The following is a 19514-nucleotide window of genomic DNA, read 5'->3' as shown; positions in this document are numbered from 1 at the left end:
ACCCTTCCCCCTCCCCATATCCTCAAGTCCATTCTCTAGTAGGTCTGTGTCTGTATTCCTGTCTTACCCCTATGTTCTTCATGACATTTTTTTTTCTTAAATTCCATATATATGTGTCAGCATAGAGTATTTGTCTTTCTCTTTCTGACTTACTTCACTCTGTATGACAGACTCTAGGTCCATCCACCTCATTACAAATAGCTCAATTTCATTTCTTTTTATGGCTGAGTAATATTCCATTGTATATATGTGCCACATCTTCTTTACCCATTCATCCGATGATGGACACTTAGGTTGTTTCCATCTCCAGGCTATTGTAAATAGGGCTGCTATGAACATTTTGGTACATGTGTCTTTTTGAATTAAAGGTTACTTTCTATTTACAGTTATTGCAAAATATTGGCTATATTCCCCATATTGTACAATACATCCTTGCATGGGCCTTCATTTTTGTTTCCAATTTTAATCCTGATTTATTTGGGAAAAAGTAATTAGTATTTTTTTTGAAATGCTCTGAAAACAAAGTTAAATTCAAAAATAAAACATCCTAAGGACCACACAATAGTACACCATAGGACTTCATAGGCTACGGGAAGATCATGTGTATTAGCACATGAGACTCTCAGAAGCCACTGAAGGGATATGGGTCAAGAAATAGGCCCATTTTATTTTATTTTTTTTAATTTTTTAATTTTTTTAATTTTTTGCAATACGCGGGCCTCTCACTGTTGTGGCCTCTCCCGTTGTGGAGCACAGGCTCCAGATGCGCAGGCTCAGCGGCCATGGCTCACGGGCCCAGCCACTCCGCGGCATGTGGGATCTTCCCAGACCGGGGCACAAACGCGTGTCCCCTGCATCGGCAGGCGGACTCTCAACCACTGCACCACCAGGGAAGCCTCTAGGCCCATTTTATAAGAAACCCAGCTCGGAGGCTTGGCTGAGGTCCAGTGCTGGTAATGGAATTGAAGGAGGCTTTACATTTCTGGTTCCTAATCCAGGGTCCTTCTTTGCTCCTCTGCCACTGACTCTTAGGGAAATGCACCCCAGCTCTTTGAGTCCCAACTTCTGTATTTTCAAAATGTACCCTATTTCATGTACTTGGCAGAGCTGTTTTGAGAACCAAATTGTATAGTGCAGTGGTTCTCAAGGCATGATCCCCAGACCAGCACCAGGACCATCTCCTGGGAGCTTCTTAGAAATGCAGATTTTCAGGCCCTCCTCAAACCTGAATCTGAAGCTCCGGGTGTGGGGCCCAGCGATCCACCTCCAGGTGATTCTGATGCATGCTCAAGTTTGAGGGCCACCAAGGATATGTGTGAGATAGCCTTTTTTTTTTTTTTTGCAATACGTGGGCCTCTCACTGCTGTGGCCTCTCCCACTGCGGAGCACAGGCTCCGGACGCGTAGGCCCAGTGGCCATGGCTCATGGGCCCAGCCACTCTGCGGCATGTGGGATCCTCCTGGACCGGGGCACGAACCCGTGTCCCCTGCATCGGCAGGTGGACTCTCAACCACTGCGCCACCAGGGAAGCCCGAGATAGCCTTTTGAAAAGAGCAAAGCGTTACAGAAATATAAGATAATGTGCTTATTTTTCATTGAGGTAAAATTTATATATAGTGAAACCCAAAGATCTTAAATGTACAATTCATGAATTTTCATATCATATCATCACCATACCAAACAAGACATAGAACTTTTTCATCACCCCATAAAGTTCCCTCCCATGGGTCCCCATCCTCCTTGGGCAACCGCTGTTCATTGATAGACTTTTCGTTAGAGGAGGTGAGATGACTTGATGATGAGTTGGATATGGGAAGAGCAATAACTGCATTCCCTTTTTCCTTTACTACTTATATCTAACCTTTTTTTTTAAATTACTAATCATAGTTCTCTGTGGTTTTTCAGCCCATGGACCAAGCTTCTCTCAAAAACAGCGATGTTCTCATTCTGACAGGCCTTACCCAGATTCCCACTGCAAACCCAGACAACATGGTGGGAGAGTTCTGCAGCAACCTGGGTATGTATCCAATGCAAATCTTAAACAGGATGAAATGTTTTACGTTTATTTTTTGATACCTTGATTCTGTGGTACTTTTTGTCCCTTTCCTTCACATTCACACCCTCTGATGCCCCTTATTAAGGCCTTTCCCCCCATTTATTCCCACCCCTTCTGCTCATCCTTCAAAGCCTACTGTTGTCAACAAAAGCAATTCTTTTTTTTTTTTTTTTTTTTGCGGTACGCGGGCCTCTCACTGTTGTGGCCTCTCCCGTTGCGGAGCACAGGCTCCGGATGCGCAGGCTCAGCGGCCATGGCTCACGGGCCCAGCTGCTCCGCAGCATGTGGGATCTTCCCAGACCGGGGCACGAACCCGCGTCCCCTGCATCGGCAGGCGGACTCTCAACCACTGCGCCACCAGGGAAGCCCAACAAAAGCAATTCTTAAGCAACTTAAATCTGAAGGCACAATAGGAATGGTGGTTATAACGGTAAATTAGAATTTTTAGCACTTTATACAACAAATGCTCAACATTCGCCCACTTGATTTATGTAGAAACTCTTATTCTTCTTGCTTTCTGGTGGGATTTGGGAGTGGGTCAGGGATGCTTATAGGGTAAGCAAAGTTAAAGAAGGAAAGAATCATATCTTTGCTTTGCAAATAATAGCACAGAAAAGACTGTTGATACTTTGAATTCACAACAGTGATACAGGTGAAACAGGTGTATTTTTTTCCCCACTATTTGGTTGGTATTATTTTTTTCTTCTTTTGGGGGAAGACTGAATTGAGAGACTTGTTGGGTATTTGCTACCTGGAAGAAATGTATGTTTCTTTGGATATAATTGTCAGTAAAATCTAGAAATGCTACATTTCTTTTAGAAATGTATAGGTTGCTTATTGTCTTAGCTTAGGTTACTGTAACAAAATACCATAGTATGAGCTTTAAACAACACTAATTTCTCATAGTTCTGGAGGCTAGGAAGTCAGAAGGTTGCCAGCATGGCTGGGTTCTGGTGAGGGACCCCCTTTCTGGCTTGCAGACGGCAGCCTTCTTGCTGTGTCCTCACTGGTGTAGAAAAGCTGTTCTGGTGCCTCTTCCTCTTCTTATAAGTGTGCTAATCCCATCATGGGGGCTCCACCCTAATGGCCTCATCTAGACGTGGGTACCTCCCAAAGGTTCCCCCTCCTAATACCTAATAGGGGGTGAGGGCTTCAATACATGAACTTTAGGAGACACAAACTTTCACTCCAAAACCGTTGCCAAAGAGGAGTTAATGCGCTCAGGCCCCTCACCCCTGGCAGCTGTATGTGATATTACCTCAGCTCTGGGGGAGAGAAGTGGTTGTCAGATATCTAATATTTACATGGAAGGCACTATCCTTTGACATTTCACTTGCCCTTGCCAATAATCCTAGTCTTTTTTTGTTCTTTGCTGATTTTAAGACAAAGGTAATTTATTCTTAGCTTGGAAAAAGTATCGGACTGGTCTCAAGTAGAATCTTTGATTTGTATGTTTGTGTATAATCCAGAATCATGGACTCAAAGAACTTCAGGTCTTAAAGGAACTTTACATCTAATCCACTGTTTCTCAAAGTGGGGTCCACTAACCACCTGCCTCAAGATTAGTGAGGCCACTTCTCAAAAATGCAAATTTTGAGGCCCCCCACAGACCTAGTAAGAGAGACCCATAGAAAAGTTGCATTTTTAACATGTTCTGGCAGTTTTCATGCAAACTAAAGCTTGAAAACCACTGATCTAGTTCACACCTCTCATCAGCGATGAGGAAGCTGAGGCCCAGGAGGTTACAGTGGCCTAATAACTAAGGTCCCATAGCTTGTGACAGAGGCGGGTCTAGAGCCAGGCCTCTTGAGCCCTGATGGCTATCTGGTCTTTTCCATGGTTCCGTACTCTAGTAATAGCAAGTCGGCCAGTATTCCAGGCACAGCATCCAGGAGAACCTGGATGTCAGAGTTGGGAACATGGAGGAGGAGGATAAAAGGCATCAGAGACTTCAAGTTCTGTACCCAAACGCTGCTTGTTTCAATCTATGTTGGAAACTGAACAAAAAACAAACTTAAGAGATCTTTGGCCTTTTTTTAGCCAGTTATAGCTTCTAATATGATTTTTCCGTAAGTTGCAATTCCTCATTTGATAACTTATTTTAAGTATTTAAAGTATAGAGGATTTTCTTATAGCCAAAACATTAATGAAAGAAAATGCCACTAAAATGAGTCAAACAGAAAAAATTTGGCCTATTTCCTTGTAGGTCATTCAGCAGTGGTCAGAGGCTGAAGAGAGACAAATCCAGCAAAGTTTTGAGCAGGAGCTAAAAAGAGAAGGAGCTTGGAAGGTCTGTCCTGAAGCTCATCTGCCATTGGGAACCTTGACAACCCAGACCCCTAACTGCACACCCTGTTCCCAGGCACTGAGACATTGGTTAAAAACTCAGCTGATCATCAGTCAGCCTCTGGATCCTCCCACTCTGGTGCTAGTCTTCAAAAGAAGTAAATTGTTATACATATGAAGTGAATTATAGGAACAGATGTAGGAAATGAGAGAAATGCAAATATTATTTTTAAAGTTCTGTTCTCCCTGTGTTAAACTGTTCTTTTTTTTTTTTTTTTTTTTTTTTTTTTTTTTTTTTTTTTTGCTGTATGCGGGCCTCTCACTGTTGTGGCCTCTCCCGTTGCGGAGCACAGGCTCCGGATGCGCAGGCTCAGCGGCCATGGCTCACGGGCCCAGCCGCTCCGCGGCATGTGGGATCTTCGCGGACCGGGGCACAAACCCGTGTCCCCTGCATCGGCAGGCGGACTCTCAACCACTGCGCCACCAGGGAAGCCCTAAACTGTTCTTTTGATACTACTTTCTCCCCCCCTCTGGCTTCAACCTTTCTTTTCTTTTTTTTTTTAAATTGAAGTATAGTTGATTTACAATGTTGTGTGGCTTCAACCTTTCTAGCACTGACAGTCCGGAACGGAGGAAACGTGTTGGTCCCCTGCTACCCTTCTGGAGTGATCTATGACCTCCTGGAATGCCTGTATCAGTACATTGACTCTGCCGGCCTCTCCAGCATTCCTTTCTACTTCATCTCCCCAGTGGCTAACAGTTCACTCGAGTTTTCCCAGATTTTTGCCGAGTGGTATGTCTCTGTTCTTCCTGTGATTCAGTACATTCAAGCAGGAAGAAAAGAAAAATGTTCTTAATTTTAATTTAAAAAGAAATAGAAGTAATCCTATATTTTTCTTACATTACTATGAAACCTTCATTTTGTTGTTTTTCCCTGTCTGTGATGTGAAGATTATATTAATGAAAGCCAAATCTGTGATATTGCCAGGGTTTAGAAGAATTGTTATTAAGAAGGGAAGGAGGGAAGGTGGGAGGGCAAAGACGTAGCTTAGCCAGCACTTTGAAAATCAGTAACAAAACTATTATACACTTACCTTCTCACATGCTACCCACTCTATTACAAAAGCTAAAAGCTGAAAAAAGTTCAAAGCCCAAGCTCATGTTGTCTAAAATTTATAATACCAAATCTGATAGGAAAAACTAGCTTATTTTTTCATTTCAATAATATATTTGACAAAATCAAGTTTTACTACAGCAGGAAATTGATCAAATCCTAGGATGGGTAAATTATTGAACAGTATGAAGTGGGTGAACCTTTTTAGGATTATTTAGATGGATATTTGAATCTAACTAGCCTGGCAAAAAAAAAAGTCATGGGTAGGAAGAAATACAGCAACTTAACTTTTACAGTGGATCCAGTAGTGCCTTAGGATGGAACTGTGACATACATATATATAGGGTGTGCTTAATCCCGTTTAGTGGCGTGATAGCCTAATAGACACAGTATTCTTCTGCAAAGCTTCTGCCTTAAAAGTAGTTTGTACATCGTTCTGTACAACATACGTCATTTGCACAACATATCCCAGCATTATGGTGTGCACCCTCCCCTCCCCACCTTTTTTTTTTTTTTTTTTTTTTTTTTTTGCGGTATGTGGGCCTCGCGCTGTTGTGGCCTCTCCCGTTGCGGAGCACAGGCTCCGGACGCGCAGGCTCAACGGCCACGGCTCACGGGCCCAGCCGCTCCGCGGCATGTGGGATCCTCCCGGACCGGGGCACGAACCCGCGTCCCCTGCATCGGCAGGCGGGCTCTCAACCACTGCGCCACCAGGGAAGCCCCCTCCCCACCTTTTTAAATACAGGTTTTTTCTCTCCGTTTTAGTTGTGGTGAAGGCCGTTTTTTTCTGTTTTTAGATCCAGGCAGGCTTCTCCATCCCATGTGCATATTATTCATGTTTGTCCATAGGACTTGTTTTTTGTTTTTTGTTTTTTTGTTTGTTTGGTTTTTTTTGCGGTACGCGGGCCTCTCACTGTTGTGGCCTCTCCCGTTGCGGAGCACAGGCTCCGGATGCGCAGGCTCAGCGGCCATGGCTCATGGGGCCCAGCTGCTCCGCGGCATGTGGGATCTTCCCGGACCGGGGCACGAACCCGTGTCCCCTGCATCGGCAGGTGGACTCTCAACCACTGCACCACCAGGGAAGCCCCCATAGGACTTTTCGTTGTTATTTATATTTGACTTATTGTTAGTGACTAAGAATAAAAAGTCACTTTTATTGGTAGCCATTGAATTGTCTCCTTTGCTTAGAGTTTTTTCTCCCCCAACATAGGAAGGTAATCTTGAATAAGTGGTAGTCCACCCTAAGGATGACTTGCACATTTAATCAGCATGTTCTGAATTTCTTCATCCAGATCCTCAGTTAAAAATATTGAAAACTACAAGCTCCTGGGCAAGCCCTTGTGGGCCCCTGTGGATGGTGTCCTAGCCGGGTGTGTGCCCTTCAAGTCCACTCTTGACCCATTACCTGCTTTTCTTATTGTCAAAATGTCTGATTGGGTAGAATTCAGGACTGCTAAAATAAGAGTAGTTTGTTTTTGAGTTTTTATTTTTTGATATTTGTTTTTAATATGTGTGTAATACATGTTTACTATAGAAAAAGATAAAAGTTACAGAGAACAGAAAAAAAAAACTGAACCCGTGATCCCACTGTCCAGAAATAATATCACTGTTAGATTCTGATGTATTTCTTCTTTCTATATAGGGATCGTGCTGCATATTTAATTGTGAATCCTGCCTTTAAATTTTTTAATACTAGATTAGAGCATTATAAAATCTTTGAGACCATAATTTTTGCTTGACTGCATTATTACATCATTAATCATCATTTATATGTAGTATAATTTACTTAACTATTGTCTGAAGGGGTGGACAGGCTTTTCCCAATTTTTTTCCTTTTAGTGATAAATTTTCAATTAATATCATTCTGTATATATATGACTACATCTTTTGCTTTGGTTAGTTACTAAAAATAAGATTACTGGAACAAAGGGTATAAATAGCTTTTAATGTTCATTATACAAATCTAAACTGCTTTCCAGAAAAAATTTTATGTCATCTATAAATTGTTCCTTTTTTGCCCATTTACTTATCAGAGGTGTTGTACTTTTATCTATTTATTTGAACTCTATATATGTATTGAAGATCCTAACACTTTGTTATATCTGCAGACATTGTTTCCCATTGTGATACTTTTTTTCAATTTCGTCTTTGATTTTGTTTTTTGAATAATAACTTGTTACTTTAGTAAATTTTTTTTTTTTTGCGGTATGCGGGCCTCTCACTGTTGTGGCCTCTCCCATTGCGGAGCACAGGCTCCGGACGCACAGGCTCAGCGGCCATGGCCCGCGGGCCCAGCCGCTCTGCGGCATGTGGGATCCTCCCGGACCGGGGTGCAAACCCGTGTCCCCTGCATCGGCAGGCGGGCTCCCAACCACTGTGCCACCAGGGAAGCCCCTTTAGTAAATAATTTTAGACACAGAAAAGTTGCAGAGATAGTACAGAAACTCCCATATACCTTCCACTCAGTTTCCCCCCAGTGTTAACATCTTACATGGCCATGCATTCTGTACCAAAACTAAGAAATTAACATGAGCACTCTGTTATTAACTGAACTCCAGTCTTTATTCAAATTGCACCAGTTTTTTCACTAATGCTTGTTTCCTATTCCAGGATCCAATCCAGGGTACCACATTGCATTTAGCTCTTTGATTTTTTTGGCAGAAGTATTTTAGTTTTACAGCTTTATGTATTGGTGCTAAGTGATATAGCATATTATCCTTTGCAACAATCGAAATTAAACTTTTAAACTAAGAACTTTTGTTTCTCCTCCTGAGTTTGAAATAAAGACAGTACTGTTGTCTGTTTAGATATTATTAATAAGTAACCCTTCAAAAGTATCTTGTTTCCATATGTACAACTTCTTCCAAAAAGGATATAAAGTAATGTTTTTGAAATCGAGTTAAACTAAAGAAGGAAAAATTAGATAATTGTATTAATGAAGTTCAGACAAAATCCAAGCCCCAGAGTTCTGAACTGTTCTGCCAAAAGTAACATCTATTAGAATTGTTGAAATGCTTTAGTTCTATTTTGATAGAATTCTTAGAAGCAGGCTTTAACAAACATAATCACTACATATATTTTTTCCAACTTTTAAAAATGTCAGAGCTACAGAACACCCACGTACTTTGATTTAACAATTGTTAACCTTTTGCCACATTTTGCTTTTCCAGAAATCTCCATATTTTAAATGTCATATCTGGCTAGGGAAAAACACAGACTACCTAAAACATTCACAGTGTCTAGATTAAGATAGAGTTACTGGAGAGATTTATTATTCTCCAGTTTGAGTTACCAATTCTGCTATTAATGAAATGGTGCATGTATAAAATAGAAAACTATGTCTCAAAAAAAAAAAACTGTATCACTTTCTCTCAAAATTGATCACAACTAGGGAATTCCTTGGCGGTCCAGTGATTAGGACTCTGTGCTTCCACTGCAGGGGGCACAGGTTCGATCCCTGGTTGGGGAACTCAGATCCTGCAAGCTGCGAGGTACAGCCAAAAAAAAAAAAAAAAAAAAATTTTTTTTTTTTTTTATCACAACTGAATGCAATACGGTATCTTAGATCCTGGAACAGAAAAAGAACATTAGTGGAAAAATTGGTGAAAGCTGAGTAAAGTCTAGAGTTTAGTTAACTGTAAAGTACTAATGTTGATTTCTTAGTTTAACAAACATTAGTGGGATACCAGCTGAAAGGTACATGGGAACTCTGTACTGTCTTTGCAACTTTTCTGTAAATCTAAAAGTACTTCAAAATAAGCAGCTTATTTTTTAAGAAAAAAATGCATTGAGGAATTTCAAAGGTTAAAACTGTGCTCACAAGTGACTTATGTCCTGATTACGCTATAAATGCTGGTGTTTTATTCACAGTGAGATACACTGACAGGAAAATTTCAAATAAACTTCGGTATTAAGTATTTGCGCTGTTACCACTAGGTGGCAACAAATGCCACCGTACGCCCTTGTCTAACCTGCTGATCTGTTTTTCCTCCTCAAAAGGCTTTGTCACAACAAACAGACCAAGGTGTATCTCCCAGAACCGCCTTTTCCTCATGCAGAGGTAAGAAAATGGAATCACTGGGTCAGAGCAAGAACAAAATGTAGATAAATAGATATGGGTGGATATAGCAGGTCATTAGATTTTAAAAATCCAAAGGTAATTTGATACAGCCCTTTGTTTCCCTTGTAAGATGGCAGTGAAGTACTCAAGATTCATTACTTTCTCTTCTTCTTAACACATTATATTACCCGTATGTTATTCAGTTAATAGCCTACCTCTGTTTCATTGACCGAGTGAGGAATTTTATTCTACTAACTTTTTTGCATAAATGATTTACTTATTGCCAAAGTCTTCTTTTTATTTGGTGATGTCTGTCATTGGTATAAATTTTTAATGATGAAAATAAGAACATTTCAGTTTAGGAAACAGAAAAATTCCCCCTTCCTCACAGAACCAGTGAGTGATTTTATATGGCTGTGTGTGTCCAATTTTGTTTCTACTGCTTTTTTTGTCACCCAGTGGTGGGTGTATCATGGACATTTACCTGTGCACCTCACTGTTATTATTGCTACCTAATATTCCGTAGCATATCATATGAACATATATAGTGTACTTAACCATTCCCTTCCTATTGGACAATAGTGTTACTCCCAGTTTTTTGTTATGTTTTTTAAAAAGGATGTGTAAATTGGTGTAACCACTTGAGGAAACTGACAGTAAAGTTGAACCTAGGACTGTGACATCTTCTGTGCCTCAGCAGTTTCGTTCCCAAAGTCTGTACTGAACAGAAATGCAGGTGTGTCACCCCGAGATCTGCACGGAAATCTTCGTAGCCCTCTTGGTAATAGTGCTGAAATGTACCCAAATGGCCATCAACGGGTGAATGAATTTTGTGGTATATTCACACCTTACATCAAAGAGGATGAAGGGACTCTGATTATATGCAACAATGTAGATAAATTTCACAAACATAATGTTAGTGAATGAAGCCAGATATAAAAGAGTAGATATGGTGTGATTTTATTTATATAAAAGTTCAAACACACAGACAACTCATCTGTGATATTAAAAGCCAGGAGAATGGTTATCCTGGAGGTAGCAGTGGGGGCAGGAAGGGGACAAAGGGGGATTTCTGAGGAGCTGGTAATGCTGTTTATTGATGTGCATATGGGAACGCGGAAGTTTTCCATTTTTAAAAATTCCATCAAGTTAGGGATGTCTGTGCAGGTACTTATGCATAGGGATTTTGTTGACTTCTTTGCTATGCAGTTAATTATTCGGCTCAAGAAAATTGCAACAGTTGTCCTGCTGATTATTTTAAATCTGACTACTGTTTTCCTACTCCAAAGGACAGGTCTTTCATGAACCAGAATGTCAAGTGGAAGGTTTTGAGGAAGTTATTTACAGTCCTCATACTCTCTTACAGCAGCCAAGATTTTGCAAGCTCTGTCATTGCTACAGTGAAATTCAGGCTACATATCTTGTGTCAGAAAATTAAGTGTAGCAAAACATGCTTTGTGGTAGGCTTTACCACTGGAAGTCTGTTTGCCTTTTTCCTAATGACAGCCTTGCTTCAGAACTGGTTCTCTAAGGGTGTTACCATGTTCTTACCCACAAGTATGTCATGGATGACCTTTGTCCCATTTACAGTTAAGAATGTGAAAAGACCATAGGTGCATGATCAGGATTCCTGAAATGCACTTGTCAATATTAGGGCGTGATGGAGTTGATAATCGGTGTTATGTGACCAGTGCCCATGAGAAAATAGTTCTGCCCTTAGTACTGATTTTAAAAATTGCCTTATGGAATTCCTACCCTACAGCTTCATTGCCTATACAGTTTGGACCTTAAATCAGCACAAAGGTAATCCTGCATGGTCAAAAAGGTAGTAAGTCCGCTGGAAAAGTAGATCTGATTGGCAAAAAAACAACCTCAGTTTGCTTTAAAAAGTGACTTAATTTATGTGCAAAGACCTGCTGCTCTTCTTAGAATCCCATTCATCTCCTTGACATCTGTGGATACAGTAGAACTAGTCCTTTAGTCAGCCATTCACCTGTTTAACTGGGGCAAGTAATGATTTGGGCCAGATGGGTTATACAAAGAATGTCAGTTTTATTTGTATATAACTTGGAAGGGAAGTGGGAATGCAGTGGTTGTTGCATCTTTACTACTCATATCCCATCCAAGCATGTGACACCTAATTAAGATCTCCAGGGTAGTCTTGCTAATGAAAGCAGTCTCTCTGAATTAAAGATTAAATCTTCAAGATGAAGAGAGTCAGCTTCCATTTGTGGGCGGCCCCATTCTGGCCGCATCCTCACCGTTGGGGTGACTACAGTGGGCTTGGGGTTGTTGGCTGGGCTCCCTTCTTAGGCGTTATGGGTGGCTACAGGATTGAGCTGGGTCACAGACCAATTCTTTACCCATCAGACAGCATCTCAGGGCACTACTAGTTGCTATTTAGGGTCTCTGAAGTATGGGTGTTTGCCATCTTTTTGGTGCTAGAGTGGGGCAGTGGGGGCAGGGCTGAAGCAGCAGTCAGAACTTCTGAACAGCGCCACAAGATGCCATCTGTGGTTGTAACTGTATATGGCGTTGCCTTGGGTCGGGCCCGGTGTTAGGAGAGTAGTTCCCAGTGTTGTGCTAGAAGGAAGACCTTTTTGGTTCAAAACATTCACTTTTGAGACAGGTTTGAGACTGTGCATGGCCTGCTTCTTACTATAGCTCTCTGTCGTGAGGACATCACATCTCCCGCGTTGCTGAAAGCCAGTTTGTTCTTGTGTTTATCAAGTCCCCTGCCCCTCGCCACAGTAACTTAACACAGCTGTCCCGTCTCAAGAGGCAGTCCTGTGTTGGTAAACAGTTTTTCTTGTGTGAAGTGTTTATTGTTGACAGAACTCGGTGATGCACAGAGTTTGGGAAACTTGTACTTCAAACAGTAACTAATACAGGGGACTTCAGGGCCTGGAGCTTGGAGCATCAGGAAGCTATAAAGGAAGGGTTAGAATCAGACCATAACAACCTGAAAAGAAGTTTCCATTCAGTTTGGGAATTTTACCGAAAGGTCCCATCTTTTGAGAAAGTCACGTTGTAGGTAAAAAATTTGGATCTTTGGCTAATATTAATAGCATTATCTTGTATTTTTAATTTGTTCACTCTCGCATGCTGTGTTTCTTCCTTCCTGGGTAGGCTAACATCTCTTCATGTGCTTTTGATACGTATTCTAGCTCATTCAGACCAACAAGCTGAGGCACTACCCTAGCATCCATGGAGACTTCAGCAACGACTTCAGACAGCCGTGTGTGGTTTTCACTGGACACCCTTCCCTCCGATTTGGGGACGTGGTCCATTTCATGGAGCTCTGGGGAAAATCTAGTCTCAACACTGTCATATTCACAGGTAAATAAACCAACAAAACAAAACCCTGTGACCATCCCTGCATACCTGGTAGGATGTACCTACCAGGTAGAGACACTGGGAAGAATTTGACAGTAAGGTATAAATACAATCCCTATTCTGTTGTAAATACCAAAGGATAAAGCAGCTGGAAGGGAAAGGGTAAGAACAAAGCAAAATGTCCTGTTAGATCACTGTGCACTGGACAGAGCTTTTATATCTGTTTTTGTAGATTTTCCCCGAGACAGATTTCTGGTCTAGAACTACTTTTGATAGGATTTTGTAAGCTGTTCAAGAACTGCAGTAATTCTAATCATCAGTCTTTTTTTTTTTTTTTTAATTTATTTATTTAGGGCTGTGTTGGGTCTTCGTTTCTGTGCGAGGGCTTTCTCCAGTTGTGGCAAGTGGGGGCCACCCTTCATCACGGTGCGCGGGCCTCTCACTATCGCGGCCTCTCTTGTTGCGGAGCACAGGCTCCAGACGCGCAGGCTCAGCAGCTGTGGCTCACGGGCCTAGCTGCTCTGCGGCATGTGGGATCTTCCCAGACCAGGGCTCGAACCCGTGTCCCCTGCATTAGCAGGTAGATTCTCAACCACTGCGCCACCAGGGAAGCCCATCATCAGTCTTGCTTTACCCTTCAGGACTTACTTACGGAGATGGATCTTTCTCCTTTGGTTATAGTTTACTCTGGCTTGCCGTTTTTCTTGTGGAGACCAACCCCTCAGAATAAAACTAATCCTTAAATGAGGGCAAGTTAGGGGTTTTACTTAATCACTATCTTATTTTATCAATTCACGGTCTTCAGACAGCCTTGGGATTTGAACAGTCTCAGGGCCATGAAGTAAACAAACCTTGATCTGAAATCTGCTCCGAGCTACTGTGACCTCAGCCGGGTCACTCAGCGCTCTGAGCCTCACTTTCCTCTGTAAAATGGGGTTGCTGGTGGCTCATCCTCAGGCAGCTCTGTGCGTTTAGTGAAGTGTTACAAGAAAGCACTCCTTATGGTGCCTGACACAGAAGCCTGTTGAGAAAGTACCAGTTGCCTTCTTAGAGTTCTCTAATTACCTTTAAGACATGAGCCATGGGCTGCCCTGGTGGCGCAGTGGTTGAGAGTCCGCCTGCCGATGCAGGGGACACGGGTTCGTGCCCCGGTCTGGGAAGATCCCACATGCCGCGGAGCGGCTGGGCCCGTGAGCCATGGCCGCTGAGCCTGCGTGTCCGGAGCCTGTGCTCCACAACGGGAGAGGCCACAGCAGTGAGAGGCCCGTGTACCGCAAAAAAAAAAACAAAAGACGTGAGCCATGGAGGAGACTCTAGTTATGCCCAAAGCTTTGGGGTCAGGGATGCTTGGGCCCTTCCCTTTGCTCAGCCTGTTGTGAGGACCAACCAGGGGCCACCAGGAACACACCAGTAATGGAACAAAGTTGGGGTACTGACTCCTTGCAGTGAGGGGATACTGCCATAGGGAGGCAGGAGGCATCGCCAGGCACGTTCAGAAGAACTTACGGGCTTTGGCTTAGGTGATTTTGGAGGTGGGTTCATTGTTCTGGCTTGGGTGCCATCAGGAAGCAGTAGTTCTCTGGTTGGGTATCTTAGTGATTCTTGTCTAGAAGGTGAGAAGAATGGAGTCAGGAGAGGGCAGTGTTTGCTTGTTCGGTGGTTCGGACGTGCTGTGGTCTTATGTTCAGGCATGGTTAGGGAGGGTCTTGTTTTTGTCTTGATCCATCGTGGTCACTGCGTGGCCTTTTCTCATGTCAGCGTCAGGTGAGGTGGTTTACGTCCAGTAGGTGGGTGCCACCGTGGCCTGGCCGTGAGTGCCGGGGGCGCTCAGAAGAGCAGCCGTCGGGTGCTGCTGTTCTCCCTCGCAGACCCCCTTTCAGCCACAGGCAGAGGAAGTCAGGCCCTAAGACGTTGATTCACGCTACCCAGAGCCTCACCATTGCCAGGTTCTGCTAAGCAGGAAGTCATCCAGAGGATGCTGTCTGTAGTAGGACTGAGGGGGTCTCTCCTGTTCTTTCTGAGGAGATGTTGGCTCTGATGTTACAGTGGGTCCAGTATTACAGAGACACAGAAGAGGCGTTGCTGTACTGCAAACGTCCCTCCAGCCAGCTAAGAAGAAAGCAAGGGCTATGTGATTGCCCATGGCATTCATTACCAGACATTCATCTGGGTAAGGAATATACATTTAAACTGCTGTGTTGCACTTCCAGAGCACGAGTTGTGTCGTTGACAATATCTGCGAGGTTTTGGGCCACCTTATCTGGTTGTATTATGACTGTGGGAGTTGTAGCTCACACGGTATCCATACAAAGAGAGGCGCTTATCCCCCAGGCAGCCGTGCTGGCCTCATTTGGGTGGTTTCTGGGTTCCTCCTGGGTAGACAGGATCCACTGCAGGGGAGGTCATTTTAAAAATTGGGAAGTTCTATGAGTTGCCCTGAGGTCACCGGGTAAGTTCCTGGGAGCAGTGTGTGGAAAGCTGGGGCCGTAGGAAGTGGCGTCCTCGCAGGGCATAGACTGTGTCAGGAATCTGCGTGTCGTTTTTCACACCAGGAGTGAGCCACTGCTTTTGGCCCGAGGTGGGCAGCTTCCTCCAGCGGAGCAAACAGTCCCCGCCAGGCCAGCCGTGGTGAGCGGCTCTGCAGAGAACAAACCAGCCAGCGTGGCAAGGGCGGTTCCCAGGCGCTGCACTGGCTCTGCTGATGGGGCATCGCAGCCTCAGCACAAGCATTTTGTTGACATGGGGACAGGATCCTTCTTTTTTTTCTTCTGGGTGCATCCTGTCAAGGAGGAGGCACGTGGTCTGTCTCCTCCCTGGGGGTGATCTTTGAGCGCTCTGTTCTAGTGGCCTGTGCCGGATTTCTCCACTGTGAAGTCACCGCTCTGTGTCAGTCAGTATCTTGTGGGGGACACTTCGAGCCTATGTACTTATCCTGGTCTTCCTCAGATGTTTATCTAATTTTTTTTAGCATATATTGATGATTCTGGTCCAAATAAATTATTACTGTGATGGTTGCCAAATGGTGAATTTTTTTTTTCAATTTCATCGCTTCTTTTACATTTATTAGTTGGCATTTTGTTGTAAAGAAGAGCTTGCCTTTCTCCCCCATTTACTTATTTAGCCCCTCATTTGTCTCATCTCTCTCTCCATCTGTGTTGAAAACCTGGAGCTCATGTGTGTCCCTCCAATTCCACATCCATCCTGCAGCGTTCAGTTCAGCCTCCCCCTCTCCTTATTTGTAAATCACTCCTCTCTCCCGTGATGGGGAATCTGGCTCCTGTAACCTTCAGTGCCTTTCCTGTCATGCTGCCTGTCTGCTGGGCCTCGACCACGCCAACTGCTCCCTCACTGGGCTGTTCCTCTGTTGCCTGCATTTAAAATTTTCTTTCTTGTGCTCCCCTTAGAACCTGACTTCTCATACCTGGAAGCACTGGCTCCCTACCAGCCCCTGGCCATGAAATGCATATACTGCCCCATTGATACGAGACTGAATTTCATCCAAGTGTCAAAGCTGCTCAAAGAAGTGCAGGTAATGGGGAAACTGTGCTGGTGGCTTCCGCGGTCCTGGCATCTCTGTGCGGATTGTGTCTGTGGTGTGAGGGCCAGGATGGCGAGCCGCATGGCTCGTCTTCCTCACCCGTTCTCGGTCAGCAGAGTGCTCAGCCCGGTACCCTCCAGACTCCAAACCAGTGGGCTTTACACCCTGAAAGAAGTTTCTCCTCTAAAGAAATCAAAAGTGGGAGGAAAAGAAAGTGTAAACAGTGTCTTATTTTTGGTGAGGACCATATGTGTCCAGTTAAAAGCAAATGGCGGGCTTCCCTGGTGGCGCAGTGGTTGAGAGTCCGCCTGCCGATGCAGGGGACACGGGTTCGTGCCCCGGTCTGGGAAGATCCCACATGCCGCAGAGCGGCTAGGCCCGTGAGCCATGGCTGCTGAGCCTGCGCATCCGGAGCCTGTGCTCTGCAAGGGGAGAGGCCACAGCAGTGAGAGGCCCGCCTACCGCAAAAAAAAAAAAAAAAAAAAAAAAAAAAAAAAAAAAAAAAGCAAATGGCCCCCTCCCACCACCAAAAAAAATCATTCTAGAAGCAGACTCATCAAGCTGAAAGACAGCTGAACTGAAACACATATTGGGCCCTTGTTGCACACGTGGGTTGGTACCACAGTGTTATGCTTTTGTTAGCGGATTGTTTTGGTTTGATGGTTGTCGCTTTTTTGTCTGTTTGTTTCATTTTGCATTTTCTGCCTTAGAGAAAGGGAAGGAGTAGTTGGGGTGAAGCACAGACGAAAGGAACACCATTGGCCCAGAAGGAGAACGGGGAGGAAAAACTCACCGCCCTGGGTCACTTATCACTCGGGTGGCCCGTGTTTGGGGCTTGGAGGGGTGGTGGCAGTTGGTGAGGCAGACAGCTCAGAACAGGCAAGAGGAAGGGTTCTGATGTCCCATCACCTCGGTGTGCCCGGGACCTTACGTGAGCGCCGGGGTGCCCTGGACCCTAGTCGCTGAGCGAGGTGTGGTTGGCTCCCTACGTTTCTCGGCCTGAGCTGGGAGATCACTTTCCTCCTCTTCACAGAGCCCCTGACCTCAGGAGGAGAGGCGCTAACAGGAAACTCTAAGGAAGGCTAACAGGAAACTCTAAGGAAGGCTAGCAGGCAACAGAAAGCTGGAGGCCTCCGGAGCGCAGGGGTAGCAGCTGATGGTGACCCCAAGCTTGCTGGGCCTTTCTCTAGACATGGTTGGAGCAGTTAAGCCACTTGCGATTTCCATGAGCGATTTGATACACCCCTGTGTGCCTGTCCACTTGCTGGAAGAAACAGTTAAGAGCCTGTTGTTTTCACTCCTGAGTAATGTCACCCTCTGTCCCTGAAGCACGGCGGACTCCCCAGCCCCTCGGTGGTGTGTGAATAAGCGAAACAGGAGGCCGCCTGGTCTCCATTGCAGGGGAGGAGAACCTGGGGAGAGTCCTCAGGCAGTGACTGTGGAGTTGACTGGCTTTGAGACAGTTCAGTTATAAGATACTAACCAGGCAGGAAGGAGGGTGAAAGGCAGTCTGAAGAGGAGGAGAGGTGTCAGTCCTAAAGGACAAGTGCGGTTTGAAACGCAACCCGTCAGGTCTGTTGGAAGCCTTGTTCTTCCGGGAACTTGAGGCTCGGTCCAGACTCTTCAGTAAAGGCAGTGACAATGCCTTGACTCTCTGGGTGCCACATTCGGGTTGGCAGTTGGGTGGTATTTGGCCAAAGTAAACATTGGCTTACTCATTGGTTTTCTCTCAAGATAATAAAAAGAGACATTTGTTAAAAAAAAAAAAAAAAAAAATTCTATCTGATTCAGTGTGTCCTGCACAGCTGAGGATAAGGCCTGACCATTGCCCACTGCCTAGTACCAGTAGGCCTGCAGATCCAGACCAGAAATCCAAACTAGCACAAAAAGTCACAGTTCTTGCTAATCAGCCAGTAGTGGTACCAAGTCGATGACGGTAAGTGACGAGAAGACTGCCTCAAGGGGCTCAGAGGTCATTTGAGGGTAGACCCATGGCTATCACCATCAAAGTGACTTAAATATAATGAAAAAATAAATGCAAACCAAGACAGTAAATCCCTTGCTCATCAACATGGCCGGCAGATCAGGGCTTTTCCCTGAAATTTTTGTTCTTCTTTCCCCCCGCTTCGCTCACTGGTTACTTGGGTTTGACAGGATGAGAATTTGAAACGGCCAAGTGGTGAGCCTTGAGCACCGCAAAGGGAGGCTTAGCTCAGGACGCGGCCCCTCCTGCCTCACAGCCTCCTCTTGTCTCCTCCTCCTCTGGCCCCACCCTGCCCCCATCCGGCTGGTTCCTCAGCCCCTCCACGTGGTCTGTCCTGAGCAGTACACCCAGCCACCCCCAGCGCAGTCCCACCGGATGGACCTGATGATTGACTGCCAGCCACCCGCCATGTCCTATCGGCGCGCCGAGGTCCTCGCCCTGCCCTTCAAGCGTCGCTATGAGAAGATAGAAATCATGCCGGAGGTGAGCTGTGCTGCTTCCCAGGGTCACAGCCGGGTTTTCCACTTGAGTCTGCGGAAGACCGTCCCAGCAGTGGCTTTCTTTGGGGTTTGTATCACACGTGGACGAACCAAAGCACATCAACCCTTAAGCAAGTAACTGGGAAGAGAGGTGGGATTTTCAGAACCTCCTCATTTTTCCAGTAATGAAGTAACAGCGGTCAACATCAGGCCTGCTGGAGCACTGCTTATATTAAAGCTTAATGTGTGTGGGAGGCCAGGGCACAGGCCATAGCGTGGAGAACAGGTAAGCCGGTGTCAGCTCTGTCCCTAACTGCCTGAGGGTGTGGGTTTCCTCGTCCCTCCTGGACCCCATTTATGAGTGAGGGCCAGGTTTCACCGAGTTCAGAGATAGATGGAGGAGATGAGAGTAACCAAAAAGTAAGGAATGTAAACTTTGATTACTATTTGCATGCATTTTAGTATAACTTAAAGATTTTATTCTACTGAAGTCTAATATTTTTTAGTTCTATGATACCTGAGCTTGTTTTAACAGGGAAAAAAACGTAAAAAGCATGTCGTGCGTGTGGGACAGCTGAGGTGGGTTGCGCCTGAGTGACAGGTGTGGGAAGCGTGTGGCCCAGCTGCCGCAGTGACGGTGTGCCGAGCTCTGAGGACGCTG

The 19514-nt window shown here is 44.8% G+C and overlaps 1 protein-coding gene across 3 annotated transcripts in view; it reads left to right on the top strand.

Moving 5' to 3' along the window:
• The window catches only part of INTS9 (integrator complex subunit 9), a 115777-nt gene that overhangs the window by 79361 nt on the left and 16902 nt on the right, over window positions 1-19514 (top strand). For all 3 annotated transcript variants that reach the window (XM_081237007.1, XM_081237006.1, XM_081237005.1), the window contains 6 exons: window positions 1906-2017; window positions 4955-5135; window positions 9456-9516; window positions 12684-12855; window positions 16257-16381; window positions 18690-18857. In XM_081237007.1, the coding sequence (XP_081093133.1) occupies window positions 1906-2017; window positions 4955-5135; window positions 9456-9516; window positions 12684-12855; window positions 16257-16381; window positions 18690-18857 (819 nt within the window). The remainder of the gene's footprint in view (window positions 1-1905; window positions 2018-4954; window positions 5136-9455; window positions 9517-12683; window positions 12856-16256; window positions 16382-18689; window positions 18858-19514) is intronic.

The sequence above is a fragment of the Mesoplodon bidens genome, assembly GCF_964165515.1.
Source record: "Mesoplodon bidens genome assembly, chromosome: 6".
Lineage (NCBI taxonomy): Eukaryota > Metazoa > Chordata > Mammalia > Artiodactyla > Ziphiidae > Mesoplodon > Mesoplodon bidens.
This window is presented reverse-complemented; position numbering and strand designations above follow the sequence as displayed.